Below are 18401 nucleotides of genomic sequence, written 5' to 3'. Positions count from 1 at the left end.
TGAAGGGACAGGGGGCGCTGCTGGCCCGAGAGAGAAAGATCTTGGTTCCCATTTGTCCAGAATGGAGGGGAATTAGATAGGCCGATGTCATGTGCCAGCATGAGCCCAGGACACGGGAACAAGCTGGTTCGGGCCTGGAAAGGGCTGGAGTCCAGGTCTCTGCGAGTTGAGAGCAGTCAGGATCCCTTCAACGTGGGAGACTCTGGGTCTATTAAAATGACCTCTGATTCATTTGCAATCATTGTCATACAGATGCCCAAGGCCTACTGAACCTTGCGTGGACATACACTGGCAGCTGAGGCTCCTGGTGACTGGGAGGACAGGCCACAGGCTCTTCCTAGGCCTGCCAAAGGTGGCCCTGGGTGTCCCTGACTAGAGAACTAGCTTTGGCGAGCATGCGAGTTACACCACCGTTACACACGGGCCCTTGACCATCAGGGCTTCTAGGTTCCACGTGTAAAACCATCTGGGTTTCAGCCTCCTACACAGAAGGTGAAGGCCACAGGGCACTCCGGGCCCTGGAATGTTGGAGAGGGTTATGCTCACGTATGAGTTAAGCAGGCTCAGCTCTGCTCAGCGAGGAGTCTGGCAGAAGAACGGACAGACTGAGCCCCACGGGCAATCAGCGTGTCTTATCCAAGCAACGTGGCCACCTCCGGCCCCGTCCTGCACTGGCCCTGCCACATCGCAAGGCCACTGGGGCTCCCGCTTCCTGTTGCTATGCCAACAAGCAGTCACAGCCAGATTTTTAAGCCAGGCTAACACAGACTCCCTCTACTCACACACCTGCAGGAACCGCCCTTCTGGGGAGCTGAAATCTGCTGGCAGCAAGCTCGCTAACGTGGGAGAAGTTTGCCATGGAAACCAGACCCTGCAAACAGAACCCGAATTGCCGACAGCTCAGCTAGAGTGACAGGTGGAGGTAAGCAACTCCGGGCCAGGAGGCCCCTGTCTTCTGGTGGCCCCCACAGTCCCCCACAGCTTGAATCCACTCTTAATCTACACACTGCCCAAAGGAGGACCTCCAGATGGGCACTAATGCCCATCAACCGAAGAAACCAGTTTCCTGAGTGGAGGGCAAGGAAAGGCCTCTCGCTCCCCGCCTGGCGCACACCAGCCCAGCCCGGCCCGGGAACACGGGGCCGGGAGGGCTTCGTTGGTTCCTGCTGCCCCAAAGCAAGAGCCTTGCAGCGCCCCCATCGCACCAGCCAGGGTGAAGCGCACCCACCAACTTTAAGGCACCTGCTTTGAACAAAAGCCTCTAAAATGAAGGGCCATCTGCTCCTGCCAGACCAAGCCAGTGGGGCTGTGTGATGGCGAAGCCCGCGGCCACAGCCATGAGTGGCAGACGGACAGAAGGTAACCACGCCCACGCAGGGTGAGCCGGCAACCAGGCAGGAGCGGAGGGCTATCCGGCCGTGCCCAGCCCCGAACCCCGTGCCCTCCCTCCTACACTGACTCAGCCTCCTGCCCAGAGAAATCGTCCCTGAATGCTCCCTCGGTGTAGCTGCGGCCTAGCCTGGAAGCCTCCAGACTCCCTGCTCCTGGCCCAGTGCCCGCCCTCCAGCTGGGCCCCTCCGCTGGTGGCCTGTTCCCTCTCCTCTTGCAGGCCTCACCTCTGCAGCTTCTCTGCCTCCATCTCAATCTCAGAGGTTCCTGGGTGCTCGCTTGGCCCTGATTGGGGGTTGGGGGGAGCATCGAGCCACTCCATAAGCTCTCGTCCTTAACAGATGGTGTCTGTCCTCAGGTGAGCCTAGGGCTTGAGCCTACCTGTCTCCTACAACCTAGAAGTCACCTTTGTTCAGCACCCAGGCGGTGGTAAAGCTATGGCTCACACGTGGTCAGACTACATTTCCCAGCCTCCTTCGCTGTAAAGTGTGGCCACGTGACCAGGCGCTGGCCACTGAGATGTGGGCAGAAGCCATGTGTGCTGCCCCCCATGCCTGCCCATCGCAGCTTCCTGAACACTCCCTCCCCCTTGCCCAGCCTGGACACGCATGCCCAGGGCGACCTGGAAGCCATGTGTGGAAAAGGGCAGAGCCTCTGTCAGCCTGGGCCCCGCATCCCTGCATCATCGCCTCCATCTCCCGTAGAAGCTACCAGCTTCGATCCCTGCCAGCAGAGCTGGGTTCTATGACCATTTTAGGAGCCCTGTAAGAAAAGGATCCTTTTCTCCCATACTTCCGAGTTCAGACCACCCTGCCAGCTGGGACGCACCCTGTTCCCAAGGCTGAGCGACTGCCTGGCTGGGACCCACCACCCCTCCTGATTCACAGGATGCTGCTCAGGGGTAGGGCGAAGCAGCTGGCCTGGAGATGGAGAGAACACATGGCAAGGCCTAAGAGTGGCCTCTAGGTGCTGATAGCTGACAGTCGGTGATGACATGGGGTCCGCACTCTGCCAACGACCCGAATGAGCCTGTATGTGACCTACCCCCAAACTCCCGGATAAGGGCTCAGCCTGCCGATGCCTCGACTCAGCATCTGGGCCCCTGAACTCAGGGCCCTGCTGGCCTTGCCTTGGTTCCGCACTACCGAAGTGTGAGCTAATCGACACAAGCCAGAAATGGGGCCAACCTGCTACGGAGCAACAGAGAACTAAAACCGCCCCGACTCGAGAGAAGAAGAAAAGAGGCCAATGAGGGCTGGAAGAGTCCGCCAGAGGCCAACGCCTGCCCGAGCCGGGTGCTGGGCACGGGGCTGTCCTGTTAATTAAGCTCTTCCCGCTTTCAATATTTGAAGTATTTTTTAAACTGTATACTTCAAAGAGGACGGCATGGGAAGGAGAAAGAATGACTTTACGGTACAGAAATCTGTCCAACGCACTCAGCCAGGGGGTCAAAGTTAATGTCAACGGTGACAGGCCATGTGGCCAGCGTGACTGGACATGGTGGGATGAGAAGGGACCTTCTTCCCAAAAACCCATCACCCTGGTCCAACCATGAGGAAAACAACAGACAAACCCGAATTTAGGGACCCTCTACAAAACTCGAGACCAATCCTCCACAGGACTGTCCAAGTCACCAAAAACAAAGAGTCTGAGAAGCTGCCACAGCCCAGAGGAGCCTAAAGAGACGTGACAACTAAATATCCCATAGCATCAGGGGAGCCTGAGGAAATCTGTCTACAGTATGAACCGCAGGTAGTAAGAACGTATTGACCCCAGTTTGTTAATTGTGACAAATGGACTGAACTAATGAAAGATAATAAAGAAACCAGGTGGGGGGCCCATGGGACGTCTCTGTACCACCATCATCAGCTTTTCTGAAATCTAAAGCAGTCCTTAAAAATAAAGTCTTTTTAAAGGGGTGGGGGGGAACGAGGGAGCAGCGAGCACACCACGAAACGGGATAAACAGACGAGCTGTGACAAACATCCAGGGAACAAGGACAGCCTTCTAGCTGGTGGCTCACATGGCACTCCTGGCTGCACCCCACGCTGGGCCCCCTCGGCCCACACGAGCAGCCCGTCTCCCAGCTCCAGGGCACTCGCTGTCCAGGCTCATGCGCGGCAGCAGCTGGTGCAGGAGACCAGGCCCGTCGGTCTCACCGGCTCTGCGGGAGAGCACATGGCAAGATCTCCCCGTAGCAGAAGGCTGACCTTCCTCCGCTGCGCGTGATGCTAAAACCACTCTGCGTTCCCTGAGCAAACACCAACTGTGTCTGTCCCCGCCAGCACGCTGCGACACATGAGGAGCCGGCTGCGGGGACAGATCACACCAAGGAGGGGCAGCCTCTGGGTGAGCATTCCTGAACCGCGCTGGGTCTCCTGGGTGCTCTGGGCACTCGGTCCAGCCCCGCGGTGCTCAGCATGCTCTTATGTGGCCCCCTCGCTGGGCCGGGCCAGGGCAGCTGTAGGCTGGGGGGTGCGGTGGGGGGAGGCTGGGGGGCAGCGAGCGAGGACCTGTGACTTAAACATGGTGCTGTGCTGTGTGGAATTGCCTGAACCTGCCTGTTCCCGTCCCCGCCACGGTGGTCATCGATGCACTCCTAGTCTCGTGTCCCCATGGCCCTTGATGGCCCAGTTTGAGACTCGATGGTCTCTCCGGCAACAGGAGTTCATTTTTCGAACGCCAAAGCCAGCTCTCGGTTTTAGATTTACTGCACAATCCTGACGCGCAGAAAGGCGGGGCTGGTGGCATAAGGGACAACAACGTGGCTCTGACAAGAGCGAGGCACAGGGCTAGCTAAGATAGGCCAGGAGGGGATCCAGGACAGGTTGCCATGGCTGTCCCACCCACAAGCTCCCGTGTGCCAGGCCCTCCTGGCGTGGCAGTAAACCACTGGCCCTCGCCCTGGGCCAGCGCTGACGCCGAGGGCCGCGGCACACAGTCGCAATGCCAACCAGAGATGGAGGGCCCGGCCTGGGCTCCCAGCGGCTACACAGGTGAGCTGGACACGCGCACACACCTTCCCGACGAGGGCACACTCACGCACACTCACGCACACTCACATGCTCACATACTCTGGAGTGACCAAGTGCCACAGTCTGCGCAGCTCTGGGAATGTTCCAGGATGTGGACTTTTAGTTCTGAAGCCGAAATCGTGCTGGTCACCCTGACACATGCGCAAGTAAGTGCCTCGGAAGGAGGTGGTGAGCACGCAGGTCAGGCACAAATCAGCTCTGATACGGTGGCCTCTGATACGGTCACTGTCAAAAGAGGAGATTCTGGAAAGGTGACCAAGAAGGCGCTCCCTGCCTCCCCATGGCCCCGTGGCCCCCATGCTGAGCCCAGCACATGCTGAGGCTCAAGACCATGACCAATGGGCTGGGAAGCTGGGCCTCGGGTGGTCCTGCTCGCGGCCCTCGGGACCTCAACTGGGACAACCGCCATCTTCTCACAGAAGGACGCTCCTTCTGCAGCGAGCCCATCCCCCACCATCGCAGAACTCCCTGACGACCGACCCATCTCAGGCAGGGCAGCCTAAGCGTGCTGGGGGAGCGGTCACCGGGTCCCCCAAGGCTGACTTGGGTACTGAGGAGTCTGCCTGTGCTACCTTATTTACCATCTCTTAATAAGCAGAGGTCCAGCCCCTCCCTGCTCCGCGGCAATCTGCACTTAGGAGAAATTTTCCGCTTTGAAACACTCTTTATTGCTGTTGCCTTAGCACAGGACCTGGGGCTGAGGGAACGGGGGCCTGGCAGTCTCCCCAGAGTGTTAAGCAGGTACAAATCAGGCCCCCTTTGTCACCCCAGGGGTCTTTTCCCTCTGCCTCTCAGGTGCCACGGCCACGCCGACTCTGTCACTGGACGCTCAGGTGGGGGTTCGCTGGGCCTGGGGCGAGCAAGGGGAGGAGGGGGCACACATCTTTTACTCTCGCATCTAGTACCAGTGACCGGGCATGGCGCAGGGAAGCGGAGGTATAAAAACCAACCCATGACACCGTCAGGCTCCTGCCAACTCGTGCAGAGTGCTCCCTGCCCGGGGTCCGGCTAGAGCCAGGTGGCCGGGAGGAGTTGCCCTCCTCTCTGAAGAAGGGACTGTGCCTGAGTCAGGGCACAGGGACGCCCCTGGTGCCCACTGCCCTCAGCTCTGAGGCCAGGAAGTTGCCCAGGGCCAATGCAGACCCAAACCGGGCCTCCTGCAGGCACTGGGGCTCTCCACTACCTCCTGTGGCTCCATCGCCCACCCCAGACTTCCCAGTCCCATTCCCTGGGGAAAGCAGAGGCCCTCCTGGGGCCTGAGCCAGACACTGTGGTCCAGCAGCGCCACCTACGGCCAGACCTGGGGAGTTGACTTTGAACAGCTTGGGAGAAAGGAGGAAGCGGGGCTCCTGTCCCCCCGGAGGCTCAGGCTCCTGGGAGGGATTAATCAGGGCGCAGGAGGTGCAGCTGGGAGACCGGCTGATGCTGCCTCTGTGGGCCCGCAGGGAGGTCCCCAGGGGCCAGGCTGGCGGGCAGCTGAAGGGTAAGAGAGCAGCCCAGGAGCCCCCCTCCCTCAAAAGGGCCTTGCTCTACCGCCCCAGGGAACAGACCCAGAATCCCTGGGCCCAGCGCACCCAGCCTCTCACCCAGGCTGCAGTCAGAGAGCAGGTCACATGGGATCCAGCCCAGCGCAGTCACGCTTCCTCCCCGTGCCTCAAGACTGGGAGCACATGCCCTCAAATGCACACGTGCGCACGCGCCCAGGCATGCACTCACAAGTACACATGCACACGTGAGCTCTGCACGCGTGCATACATGCACAGATGTGGACACACACACACGTGCGAGCACACACCTCCTGAGTACCAAGCACAGGCAGAGACGGCCGTGCCCACTGGCAGTCGAGTTTCTTGGCAGCAAAGGAAAGGCTGCTCAACTCCTCTCCTGTGAAACTCCTCTGAGCAAAATGCCAAAGAAAAACTCTAGGTGCAGCTGGATCAAAGGGAAAAATTCTCCAGGCCCCTGGGAGCCTCAATCAGGCTTCTGAAAGGTCAGGGAAGGGGTGGAGCTTGAGACAAGCTCCCAGGCGCCCAGGCTCTCCCAGCAGCACCCTCCCCGCTGACCCTGCACAGAAGGACCCGCTCATCACACCCAGGACCGTCCGCGAGCACATAGGGGCTCCGCGCCCTTTATGTGAGCACAATCAGACCCTCTCCTCTTTCCCCCACTCAGAGACGCTGACACCAGAGGGTGGGAAGACTGTGTGCCAGGCAAGTCGAAGCGTGCGGACTAGAGGGGCTGGGAAGCCGAAGACAGAACTCAGGGCACCTGCACCGCTACCCTCAAGGGATGCTGTAGTCTGCGGCCTGAAGGCCAAGGTCACGGCCCTGAGCACCACTCCCCCCACCAGCCCAGGTGAGCATCCTGCACCAGGACACACTCCCTCTGAAGGAACCAGGCGTCTCCACATCCTCCAAAAGCAGGTGGAACGAGAGTGAGTTTGGGGGGTGGCGGGTGGGCCGACTCTCCCAGGCCCGTGTGGATGCTCCTTCAGACAAAACACACCTGCTCTGGCCTCAGTCGCCTGGGGAAGGGCTTTCTCTCACTTGTAGCACTTAAAACAGAGAACGAGAAAACCTCGACTGGACAGCCCAGCCTGCACTCCAGCTGCCACAAGAGGCTCCGGTACCTCACGTGCGATTGCTGGCTGCTCACACGAGCTGCCCACCACGGTGGGAACCGTCAGCCTCTGCGCTCCGCAGTGGTCCTCAGCCCCTGCATCCCAGCCTGCCGCTCAGGCCGGCCTCACGCTCCCCACCAAGCCTGCACTGTGGGTCGGGTCAGAGGGAACCCTGAAGCCTCGGCCAGCCCTCACCCAGTGAGCAGGCACACAGGATGAGCCACAGGCACCTTGCCCCACCCTGGGGGCAGGCCTGAACCATAGAGACCGGCAGTGTGTGCCAGGACACCCTGCTCAGGTGGCAGGCGCTCTGCTCTCTTCTTCGGGGTACACATACACCCCAGATGGTCCGGAAGTGGCCGGGAGACGAGGGCCGACCAGAGCCCAGTGCTCTCCGATTCCAGCCTGCAACTCTTTCCTGGGGACACGTGGGAGCAGCAGGGAGGACAGGAGGTAGTGGGTGATCATGTGACGATGCTGTCAGAACACTGTGTAGCACTACGAGATGCAGTGTGAAACAACACAGGGTGGGTGTGTCCCACACGGAGCCGACGTCTCCGATAATGGACCCGCGAGCTGACGAGGCCGAACCAGGCAGGGGCCGAATCAGGCAGCAGAAGGCCGAGGGACAGGCTGTGGAGATGTCATCTGGGGCTAAACCACCGCCACCCATGGCCCCAGGGCAGGCGCCTGGCCTGCGATGGCAGGTTCTGCGGGCACAGTCTCTAGACACCGAGCCCACGGGCTGCCCCACGACCTGGTCGCTGTCCCGCAAGGCCAGCCCTGCCCTGTCCTGACACCCAGGTCCGTCCACCCTCCTGGCCTTGCTAACTGGCTGGGCGTGGGAAGGCTGGTCAGGGGGCGAGTTCAAGTGCCGGTTCTATTTTAAATCCCCATCTCAAAAGGGATTTTGAAGCATTCAAATGCTGCAGATATTCTTAGCCTCGCTGCCTGAAAGCACCACATAATGCTGGCCTTTCGAAGCAAATTCCATGCTTTTATCGACACCAGGCTGTTCACGTCACTTTGACACACAAATCACACTACCAAAGTAGCAACAGACCCAGAAAGGCTTCATAAAACGCTGTAAACCTGAGGACGTCGACACTTTAAAAAAAGTGCTACCGAAATACTCCGAAACGGCTGCAATTAAGCCACCGCAGACGCAAGAAGAGCAGTATAATTAGGGAAACAGACGTGTGAGCACCATCTGCCGGAGACCGTCCCCCTACCAGGGCCCAAGGGAAGGGTGGGAACAGGGCACCACCCTCCCAGGGGGCTGCCGATAGGCTCCCTGAGCCCCTGGCCCAGGGACGACAGGGCACCTCGCCTGCCCCAGGCTGGTGTCCACGTCGGCCCACGATGGAGCTCGGTCAGCACCAGCTCCCAGGGATGGCGCTGGCTCCACACAACAGGAGCCCCAGCACACTGCGGCTGAGAGGCTGAGGGGTCACTGCATCCCAGCACCCAGGTCTCCTGACAGTCACCAAGCCCCCTCTGTGCTGGGGACACATGGGGCCCGTGGCCTGGCGGGGAGACATTAACGCCAACATCCCTAGCCCGGTCCTGGGGAGACGGCAGGAAGGGTGCCCAGCACCACGTCTGGGCTGAGCTGGCTGGGCAGGGAGCCAGGAGGCAGGGGCTCTGCAGCTAGACCCCTATGCAGCCGCCCTCTGCGAAGCCCCTTCCCACGTGCAGTCCAACCCCCCTCAGGACCAGAAACCAAAACCAAGGTCAAGGCACCTTCCAGAGCATTCTCTCTCTGAGAGAATGCGCCACTGTGCCCAGCGCTGGCCCTGCTAACTGCCTCTCTGGCGCTCTCGGGAATCAGGCTGCAGGGAAGGGTAGAGGTGGCACCCTAGGGACACCCCAAGGACTCTTAAGGGTGCCGCATGGGATGACAGAGGGGCTGGCCCCAGGGACGGCAGCCTGCAGAGCACTGCGTGCTGGCGACAGGAGGCACAGAGCCAGGCACTGGTCCTGGCCTGTCGCGCGGGGACGGGGCTGCCGCCCCTCACATCCCCAGGGTGCCCTCCCATGGATGGCTCTCAGGGACCTTGCGCTGCATGGTCTCATACCTCCACTCCCTCAAGGTCAGTCCACTGCCTTCCCGGCACCCTCGCCCCAGCCGCACCCCTGACTGGCTGGCCTCCGCGCCCCGCTCCCCGAGTTGCTTTTCGCACCAGCCTCCCCGAAATCAGGGCTCGCCCCCGGCACACGCACCGCCCGCTGCAGGGCCATGTCTGAGAGCTCGGCCGGCCCTCGGCCAGCGCGTGCAGGCACTCAGTACTGGCTTCTTTCTTTCTCTTTCTTATTTTTTAAAGGAAAAGGTGGGCTTTCTTCCCTTAAGGTCCCCCCAGCTTGCAGACCCCTGACCAAAACCAGGGCACCCGCGCTGGGCTGGGCGGAGGAGCAGCGGCATCTCCACCGCCTGCCTGCCCTGCGGGGTCCTTGGTCTCGTCCTGCGGCAGCTCCCCAGGGCCTCCGGGATGATCAGTGCCGGGTGGGCGTGGAGCCTAAGGAGCATGAAACAGCCTGGGAAAAGTCCACGCGAGCCGGCAGCGAAGCCCGCAGGGAAGGACAGGGCGCCATCTAGCCGCCCTCGGGGGAGCTGCGCCCGGCCGGACAGGGACGAGGAAGGCAGAGGGCAGAGGGCAACCACTCAGAGACCGGCCACACCACCAGCCACCGCCATGAAGCACGGTCCAGGCCAGTGAGCAGGGCCCCGCAGTGGACACATACAAGCTCGCATATACACAAATATACACTCACGCACATACACCCGCTAGTGTGTGCTCACACGCACTAACACTCTCTCCCACACACACTCAAATTACACTCACATGCACACACACTATTACTCTCACACACACACATGCTCACTCCCATACACACTCACACACTCAGAATTACTCTCACACTCACATGCACACAATTACACACTATTACACTCACATGCACACACACTATTACACACACACACGCTCACTCCCATACACACACACACTCACAATTACTCTCACACTCACTTGCACACACACGGCCCAGCCTGTGGATGTGCACGGGGAGCAGAGGGCTGCCAGCCGCATGGCCCCACCCTCCCGCCCGCAGCAGTGGACTCGGGACAGCCCCCTCTCCGCCGGGCCTGGACTGGAACCTCCGCAAGTCACAGCCCAGCCTCGCCATGGAAAGAGGAGAGGGGACGAGGTGGCTGCACTGCCACCGAGACCTCCTGGGCAGCATGGGATGGCGCTGCTGCCCAGGAAACAGCTCGCCCGGGTGCTCAGGACCACGCTCACGGGACCGAGATTCAGGGCATCACCAGCTCTTTGATCTCTCTCCCGATTTATCCCGAGGGAAAACATCTCCCAGCCCGGAGGTGTCGGCGATCAAGGGCTAATACAAAGACGCAGAATGCCACCAAGGAGAGAAGTGGCTGAAAACAAGAAGCTCACAGAACTGCAACAGGATTGCAGCAAAGGACAATGCGGCTCGGCTCAAAGACCAGAGGCCTGGAGCCGGCAGGACAACGGCCCCAAGGACGTCCCCGTCCTAGCCCTGGAACCTGTAAACACAACACCTCACGTGGCAGAGACTCTGCAGGTAAGATTCAGCCAAGGCCCCTGAGACGGGGACGACCCTGGATTCCCGAGGGGCCCAGTGTCCTCACAGGAGGTGTAAGCGTCAGTCAGAGACATGGACGAGGCCGCCTGCCGGCTGTGACGAGGGGGCAGGGGCCACGCGCCAGGGACATGGGAAAGGACGGGAGACGGCTCTCCCGGGAGCCTCGGGATGGCCCAGCCCCACTGGGTGCAGCCCCGTGAACACGGGTCAGGCTTCTGACCTCCAGACGTGAAAAAATAAATGCACGTGTTAGGCCACTAGGCCTGTGACCATTTGCTGCAGCGGGCATCGGACACACACGAACGCCCTGCCCCGGCCCACAACACTCTCCCATCCTTCCGGCCTGTTTTTTCCACATCAGAGGTGAGGACAGCAGGGTCGCACGGCCGAGAGCAGGACACGGAGCCTCGCCTCGGCCTCCTCCTGGCTCCGGGGCCTCTGCTTAGAGCAGCTGCTCCCGCCCCCTCAGCAAAGGCCTTCAGGAGGCCCCAGGGACTTAAAGGGGGCACGGTGGCCCCTCCGCGCCTGAGGAAGTCAGCTCAGCTAGAACACCAAGGTAGGGGCTCCTGGGCCAGGGTCTGCCTGGGTGCCCGGCTGTGCTGTGTCCCCTTGCCCCTCACTGCCCCGAGTTTGCTCGGCTGAGGACCTAAGCACCACAGTCTCCTACCGGGCCCCGTCTCCTGCTTCTCTCCTGCCCCTCTGCGCTGTTATGATTACTGCGACAGCAGAACATTCTAAGACAACTGAGGAGAGGCCGGCGGATGAGAGGTCCTGGCTCAGAAGTCTCTGCGGGCAGCAGTAAGTGGAGGCAGCTGCCGCCAGGCCCGCCAGCAGGCGGGTGCGCGAGGCGCTCAGCTCAGACTCCGGAACACGGGACGCACGGATCACCCCACCTGGCGGGCAGGGCCCAGCACTCGAGGGCTGGCCTTTGGGCCAGCTGGCCCATCCCGGCTCCTCACCCACAAACCAGCAGGGGACCCCTAGGCAGCAGGAGCCTACTGTTAATCCCCCCAACCCAGAGGCCAAACGGGAGGCAAGGGGAGCCTCAGTGCCCAGGATCACCCCGTCCCCAGGCCTGAGTTCTCAAGAGCTCCCAGTGCCACAGCCAAGGAGGTGGTGAGGGGGCCCGCGCCAGCCGCTGCTCGCTGTGGGCGCCCAAACCACATGCTCCGGGCGTCGGGAAGCCCACTTCCGGGGGCACGCATCCCTCATCCCTGGTGGGGGCAGTGCCAGCAGAACTCGAGCTGCCAGAGCCCTGACTGCGGCCCGCGCTGCCATTCGGGAGGCACCCCCGCTCCGCCTGCCCCCAGAGGAGCCACCCCACTGTCCCGCCCAGGGCCCCGGCACGGAGGGCCCGCCTCGTCCCGAAGCGGCGGGGCTGCTGGGCGCTCACCATGACTTGGGCTCCCCGAAGTGCAGGTAGTTGATGCTGTACAGGTCCATGTCCTCCGTGTGCCAGGCGAAGGTGGTCTTCCACATGCCAAAGTACAGGTAGGGGGTGTTGACGCCCTCGATGATGGTGCCGCATTCACGCTCCACCATGTCCAGGATGGTCCGCAGGTTCCCGATGTTCCACTGGGCCACATCCTGCGGGGCAGCAGGCGCATGGTCAGCAGGCTGCTATCTCCAGAACGCCGGGCCCCACCCCCTGCACGGCCGGGAAGACAGGGAGCGCTGTCCCCTCTGAGCCCTGGGCTGTGACGTGACCCCCGAGGGCCCCAGAGCCAGCCATCAGCCCCGAACCTGCCCTCTGCAGAGCCTCACCCACCCCATACCAGGGACCCGGCCCGGGCTGCTCATACCCGTGGATGCCCACAGCCTCCCCGCGCCAGGCCGCCGGCCGGGGCTTTCTCTGGATTCCCCACTGAGCTGTGCACGGACTGCGGGCAGTGGGAACCGAGGTTTGGTTAGGGATAATTAACGTGCCTCAGGGTCAGCGACAAGGGAAGAGTGGCGCGTGGGGCCAGCCCTTCCGGTGCCTTCCCACAAAGGAGACAGAGACGGTTCTCAGAACCCGGCAAGCAAGGCTGGACCCCTCACCTACCTTGTCACAAGAGCTCACGAAACCCATTTTAATCACCCTGCAGTCCCCGGAGGACCCTCCAAGCTTGCCGAGACGCGGGGGCATGTCCGTGTTCCCTCCCGCCCCATCTCGCCCCGTCTCCCACTCCTGTTCACATCACATGCCCCTGACATGGCACGACCAGTGACTTTCCTTCAAGGCGGGCCCTGGCAGGAGCCCAGAACACGGGCTGCGAGCAGCTATCAAGGTCAGGGAACGTCAGAACCAGGTCATTTCCCTAAACCCCTGTCGAATCACCTCACCGTCCCACCCACGCATCTATGATGCGGTGACAGGCAGAGGACCCAGCATCTAGCCTGAGCCGGACAAGAACTCGTCCTGTGAGCAGGACAAGTCGTTTCTTTGCTCTGGGCCTCAGTTTCCCCATTGTGAAAAGAAACTGTTGCACTAGGTCTGGCACAGCAAACTCAGGGCACCGAAGCCCCAAATCCTCTGCCGGAATTGGAGCTGAGCCCGGGCTGGGCAGCGGAGACCCTGGCGGGGCCGTCACGACACCCCAAGGGCGGCACCCGAGGGCAAACCCAGACGCTCTCAGGGGACAAGCCTGTAATATTTAAATTCTTATTTGAGAATAACACAAGGACCTCAAAAGAATGAGAAGCCAAGCAACAGACGAGGAGAAAACATTTGCCAAAGACTCGTCTGATAAAGGACGGTCATCCAAAACGTAGGCAGAACTCTTAAAACCCAACAATAAGGAAACAAACCACCCACTTAAAAATGGGCCGGAGGAGGAGACCCCTCAAGACGGGGTCGGGGGCGGATGCCAGGCCCGCCTCCTCTCGTGACCACACCAAGTTACGACGACACTACACAGCACCCAGCACGCGGCTTCGCCTGAGGTCTGCCTGAACAGAAGCCCTACAACTAGGGACAAAAACAAGGTCGCCTCAAACCAATGGGAGGGATGGATGTACAAAATGGTCCGGTCTCACAATGGCGTGTGGTGACTGAGAATCGGGAGGGCCTCCTTGGCTGCAGAGCCACGTCCCCAACCTGAGGAGCGAGGGGTCCCGGCCCCACGCCGGGCTCCCCAGCCCAGGGTTCCATGACCTCTGGCTGCAACGACCCGTGGAGGCTGCCGCTGAGTGAGAGGAGGGCGTGGGAGTCGCAGGCGGACCTCATCGAGGGCCCGCCCCCGGCCTCACTGCTGACGGACTCGCTCGCTCTGAGCGACAGGGACACGCGAGACACTGAATTGTCAGGCCTCAGGGTGAGGGCTGGAGAGGTGGCTCTCTCCCAGACGGAAGTGCTGGCAGTATCCACTGTTCCTCAGTTGAGCCTTCCCTGCTCCCTGTGTGCAGACGCAGGCACCGCCATACCTGAGTCGCCATCAACCTGGATGACACAGGTCAGTCTACCCGGGGATTCCCTGAGGCCATGCCTCTCCCAGCTTGCGGGCCTGCTCAAGCTGCCTCCAGCAGTTTATTCCATATAAATGGCCTGTCTTGGATCCTGCTGCAAACTTCCCTAGAATCTCTCAAAGGCTCACAAAACCCAAAGCAGCAGCGTCTGGCCTCCGCGGGCCCCGTACCTCTCGTTGAGCAGCCCCTAGGCCCGCACTGGCAGCAGCCAGCCTCGGTTCCTGGCTTGGCCCCTTGAGGCACCTCTAAGCCCAGCACGGGTGGATTGCCTGGTGACTCTTACCAGGTGGCCCGAAAAGTGCACAGGCTGCGGCTGAACTTGACCTGCAGCTGGGCCCCACGGGACACTTACTATATAAAGTCACTCTATTAAGACCGAGAGACTTAGGAGCCCTACCTAATACATAGAAACAGACACAGGGAGGCAGCCAAAACGGAGAGACAAAGAAGCACGTCCCACTTGAAGGAACAGAACAAAGCTCCAGAAAAAGAACTCAACAAAATGGAGACAGTCTATCAGATGCAGAGTTCAAAACACGGGTTATAAAGATGCTCAATGAACTTAGGGGAAGAGTAGACGAACTCAGCGAGAACTTTAGCAAAGAGAGAAAACATAAAAATGGAAATGGAAAGCATGGACGAAATGGAGAATACAATATCTGAGATGAAGAGTATATTAGAGGGAATCAACGGAGTGGAGGAAGTGGAGGATCGAATCACCAATATAAAGGACGGGGTAGCAGAGGACACCCAATTAGAATAGCAACAACAATAACAAAATAATTTTTAAAATGAGGATAGTTTAAGGAGCCTCTGGGACAACATCGAGCATAACAATAGTCACATCAAAGGGTTACCAGAAGGAGAACAGAGCAAGAAAATGAAAACCTATTTGAAGAAATAATGACTGAAAACTTCCCTAACCTGGTGAAGGAAATGGACATACGAGCCCAGGAAGTGCAGAGTCCCAAACAAGAAGACCCCAAAGAGGCCCACACGAAGACACATCACAACTAAAATGCCAAAGGTTAAATGTAAAGAGAGAATCTTAAAAGCTTCAAGAGAAAAGCGGTTAGTTACCGACAAGGGAGCACCCATAAGAATGACAAGCTGATTTCTCAACAGAAACTTTGCAGGCCAGAAGGGATTGGCAGGATATATTTAAAATAATAAAAACCCAGAACCTACAACCAAGATTACTCTACTCAGCAAAGCCATCATTTAGAATGGAAGGACAGATCAAGATAAAGAGCTTCGTAAGAAAACGCTAACACAGTTCATCACCACCCAGCCAGTATTACAGGAAACGCTGGAAGGTCTTCTTTAAGAAGGAAAAAATACGTATCAAAAAGAAGGCAATAGAACAGCAATAACTACATATCTATCGACAAGTACTTCAAAGGAAAAAGAACTAAGTGCTCCAACCAAAAGATGGGGTGGCTGAATGGATAAGAAAACAAGACCCCTACAGATGCTGCCTACAACAGACTCACTTCAGATTAAAAGACACACACACAGACGGAAAATAAAAAGATGGAAAAAGATATGTCACGACGGACCTAGCGGGTACTGGCGCCGAGTGGAGTCGGTCAGACAGAGAAGAGAAATGGCATGATTTCGTGCCCACGTAGACGCTAAAGACCAAAACAACAACAACAACAACAAAACAGAAAAAAACTCATAGATACAAAGAACATGTGGAGGGTTACCAGAAGAGAGGGGGATTAGGGGGGATTGGTGAGAAACGGGAAAGGAATTAAAAAGTACAAATTGGTAGTTAGGTAGTTACCAAACAGTCACGGAAACAGAAAGTCGAACGTAACGAACATAGCCAATGATATTGTAATAACTAAGTACAGTGTCAGAGGAGCACGAGGTTTACTGGGGTGATCACTCTGTGAGTTATACAGATGTCCGATCACTGTTGTGCACCTGAAACCAATGTAACATTATATGCCAACTATAACTGAAAGATAAAAAATATCATTAAAAAAAAGGACCAAAGACCTGAACAGACACCTCACCAAGGAAGACACACTGATAACAAATAAGTACATGAAGAGATGCTCCACGTCACACATCATCAGAGAAATGCATATGAAAACTACGAGATACCACCACATTCCTATCGGCATGGCCGAAATCCAAAACACCAACACTACCAAATGCTGGCGACAACGTGGAGCAACTGAACTGTCACTCACTGCTGGTGAGAATGCAAACCTGTGCAGCCACTCCAGGTAAACTGAAATGGCGGCCAGCGATTCATGTGGAGACCCAGGCGGCAGTCCCATTTTCCCGACACCTTTTGGGAAACACAGCCCCCCGCCTGCTCTAACGGACACCTCTCCGAGCACCCAGGAGGCCCCCACCCTTCCTAGGAGGAGCAGTCGTCCCACCCACGCCAGCCCCAACCTGGACCAGGATTCAGGCAGCACCTGCCAACTGCTCCCACAGGGAGCACAGGCTAAGTGGATGGAAAGGAGGACTTCAGAGTGATGACGTGGGGTGGGAGGCACAGATGGGGACAGAGAGGGCCACGCCGGGGAGTGCAGCGGACCCGACCTGAGCCCAGGGTAGCTGGGCTAAACAGCCCCAGGAGAGAGCTAGGCTCAGTAACTCCGAAATTAACCCCCGGAGATCCATCCAGCGTTATCTGAGGTCCTAAAAATATTAATAAGCTGTCCCCTAAAAAACAGGAGACCCATCTGAACTTTCCTCTGCTTACCATCAGCACCTGTCCCAGCCTCTGCGTCCCCACCACCTGCATCCTTGGACAGGCCAAGGCCAGGCCCCCTCCATTGCCCTGGTGTCCCCAGGCCTCCAGCCCAGCACAGGGACCAGACGTGGGTGAGCCCAGTGGCGGCCTGGGTGGCTGAGAACTCAAGGCTCTGAGGTTCTGAGGGTGGCATTTCTATAACTTGGTAAGAAAGATTTTCCAAGTCAGAAAACACATGGGATCCCTTCTTCATTCATTCTAAGACTTGGCAGTAGTTGTGACTGGGACCCAGACAGAAAGCCTAGCTAAACCTCTGCAAAATTTCAACTTCCCTTTTTAAGATACAATCCCATTCACACTCCTTCCCCTCTGCCATTTACCAGAAAACTGGGGCCCTCGTTTTCCCCAGAACCCTTCAGCCTCCATGCCGAGGGGCCCCCAGTACTTACATCGTCGTACAAAGAGCCGCTGATGTCAGCCCCGTAGATGGGCGAGACAAAGGTGAGGTTCTTCCAGTACTTGCGTTCCAGGTCGTCGAAGTCCTGGTGCCGCGGCGTGCAGTACCTGTGAGCAAACAGCACGGGGAACATGGGCCAGGGGCTCAGAGCGTGCGCCTGATGCTCCCCACTCCTCGCTGAGCCAGCCCAGAGCGCCTGCTGGGTACACACCGAGGGAGGGGCTCTGCTCAGACCACCTGCTGTCTGCACCGCAGGGCGCAGCCCCCGAGGACGAGGACACGAATGTACTCGACTGCTGCAGGGAGAGCGCTCCCTCCAGACGCTGAGCGCGTACCAGACAGGCCAGCGGCCCTGCCTGGAACAACGCTCTCACCCCATCGCATCGGCCACTGGGCCTAGGGCACCCAAGTCACAGTGCACACCAGGGACAGCTGGAGCAGATGGAGGGGCACGGGCTCTGACGGCTCTCGTCATCCCGCTGATCGGCAAATACCACGGCACCGATGACAGGCCAGGACCTGTCCTAGGCGCTGGGGACAGCGTGTGAGTGAGCAGACAATGCTCTGCCCTCACGGGACACTTATGTTTGAGAGCAAACGCACCGCCAGAAACGCACGATCTCAGAGAGCGAGGGGGGCTGCGAGTAACCAAGCACAGGGAGGAAAAATTGCGGTGGTGTGTCAGGGAGTGCACCCTGTGCGCACCAGTGACCACAAATACGCCACAAACGCGCCTGTGAGCACGCGGCAGTGTGTGCGTGTGCCTGTGCCCTGAATGCACACGATGCACCTGTGAGCACACGGGCGTGTGCATGACAGTGCCCATGCATGTATCGTGTTGAACGAGGATGCACACAAGAGGTGTGTATGACAGCCCCTCTATGAGGAGGCACCATGAGAGCCGAGACGTCATGGGAGAGTGTAGAGTATACACTCCAGAGGCAGGGGACAAGTGTGAGCCCCCAGGGCACAGTCCTCAGCAGTGAGTGCTGAGGGCAGCGTGAGATGGACAGCGTGGCCCCAGGAAGGGTGCGGGTCCAGATCTCGCCCTCTCTGAACCGGGTGTCTCTGAGTGCGGGTTGCCGAGACCCCCGGGGCACCCAGGGTGGG

General features: G+C 59.0%; 1 protein-coding gene across 3 annotated transcripts in view; it reads right to left on the bottom strand.

Annotated features, from left to right (window-relative positions):
• Window positions 1–18401, bottom strand: part of KDM4B (lysine demethylase 4B) — a 133874-nt gene that overhangs the window by 66304 nt on the left and 49169 nt on the right. For 2 of the 3 annotated variants that reach the window (XM_015585680.2, XM_015585683.2), the window contains exons 1-2: window positions 17284–17392; window positions 12062–12255 (exon numbers count right to left, since the gene is read on the bottom strand). In XM_015585680.2, coding sequence (XP_015441166.1) covers window positions 12062–12210 — 149 coding nt within the window. In that variant the 5' untranslated portion in view covers window positions 12211–12255; window positions 17284–17392. Of the gene's footprint in view, window positions 1–12061; window positions 12256–17283; window positions 17393–18401 lie in introns of those variants that run through there. The other variant, XM_015585687.2, reaches the window with a different exon arrangement.

Source organism: Pteropus alecto, unplaced genomic scaffold, assembly GCF_000325575.1.
Source record: "Pteropus alecto unplaced genomic scaffold, ASM32557v1 scaffold30, whole genome shotgun sequence".
NCBI lineage: Eukaryota > Metazoa > Chordata > Mammalia > Chiroptera > Pteropodidae > Pteropus > Pteropus alecto.
This window is presented reverse-complemented; position numbering and strand designations above follow the sequence as displayed.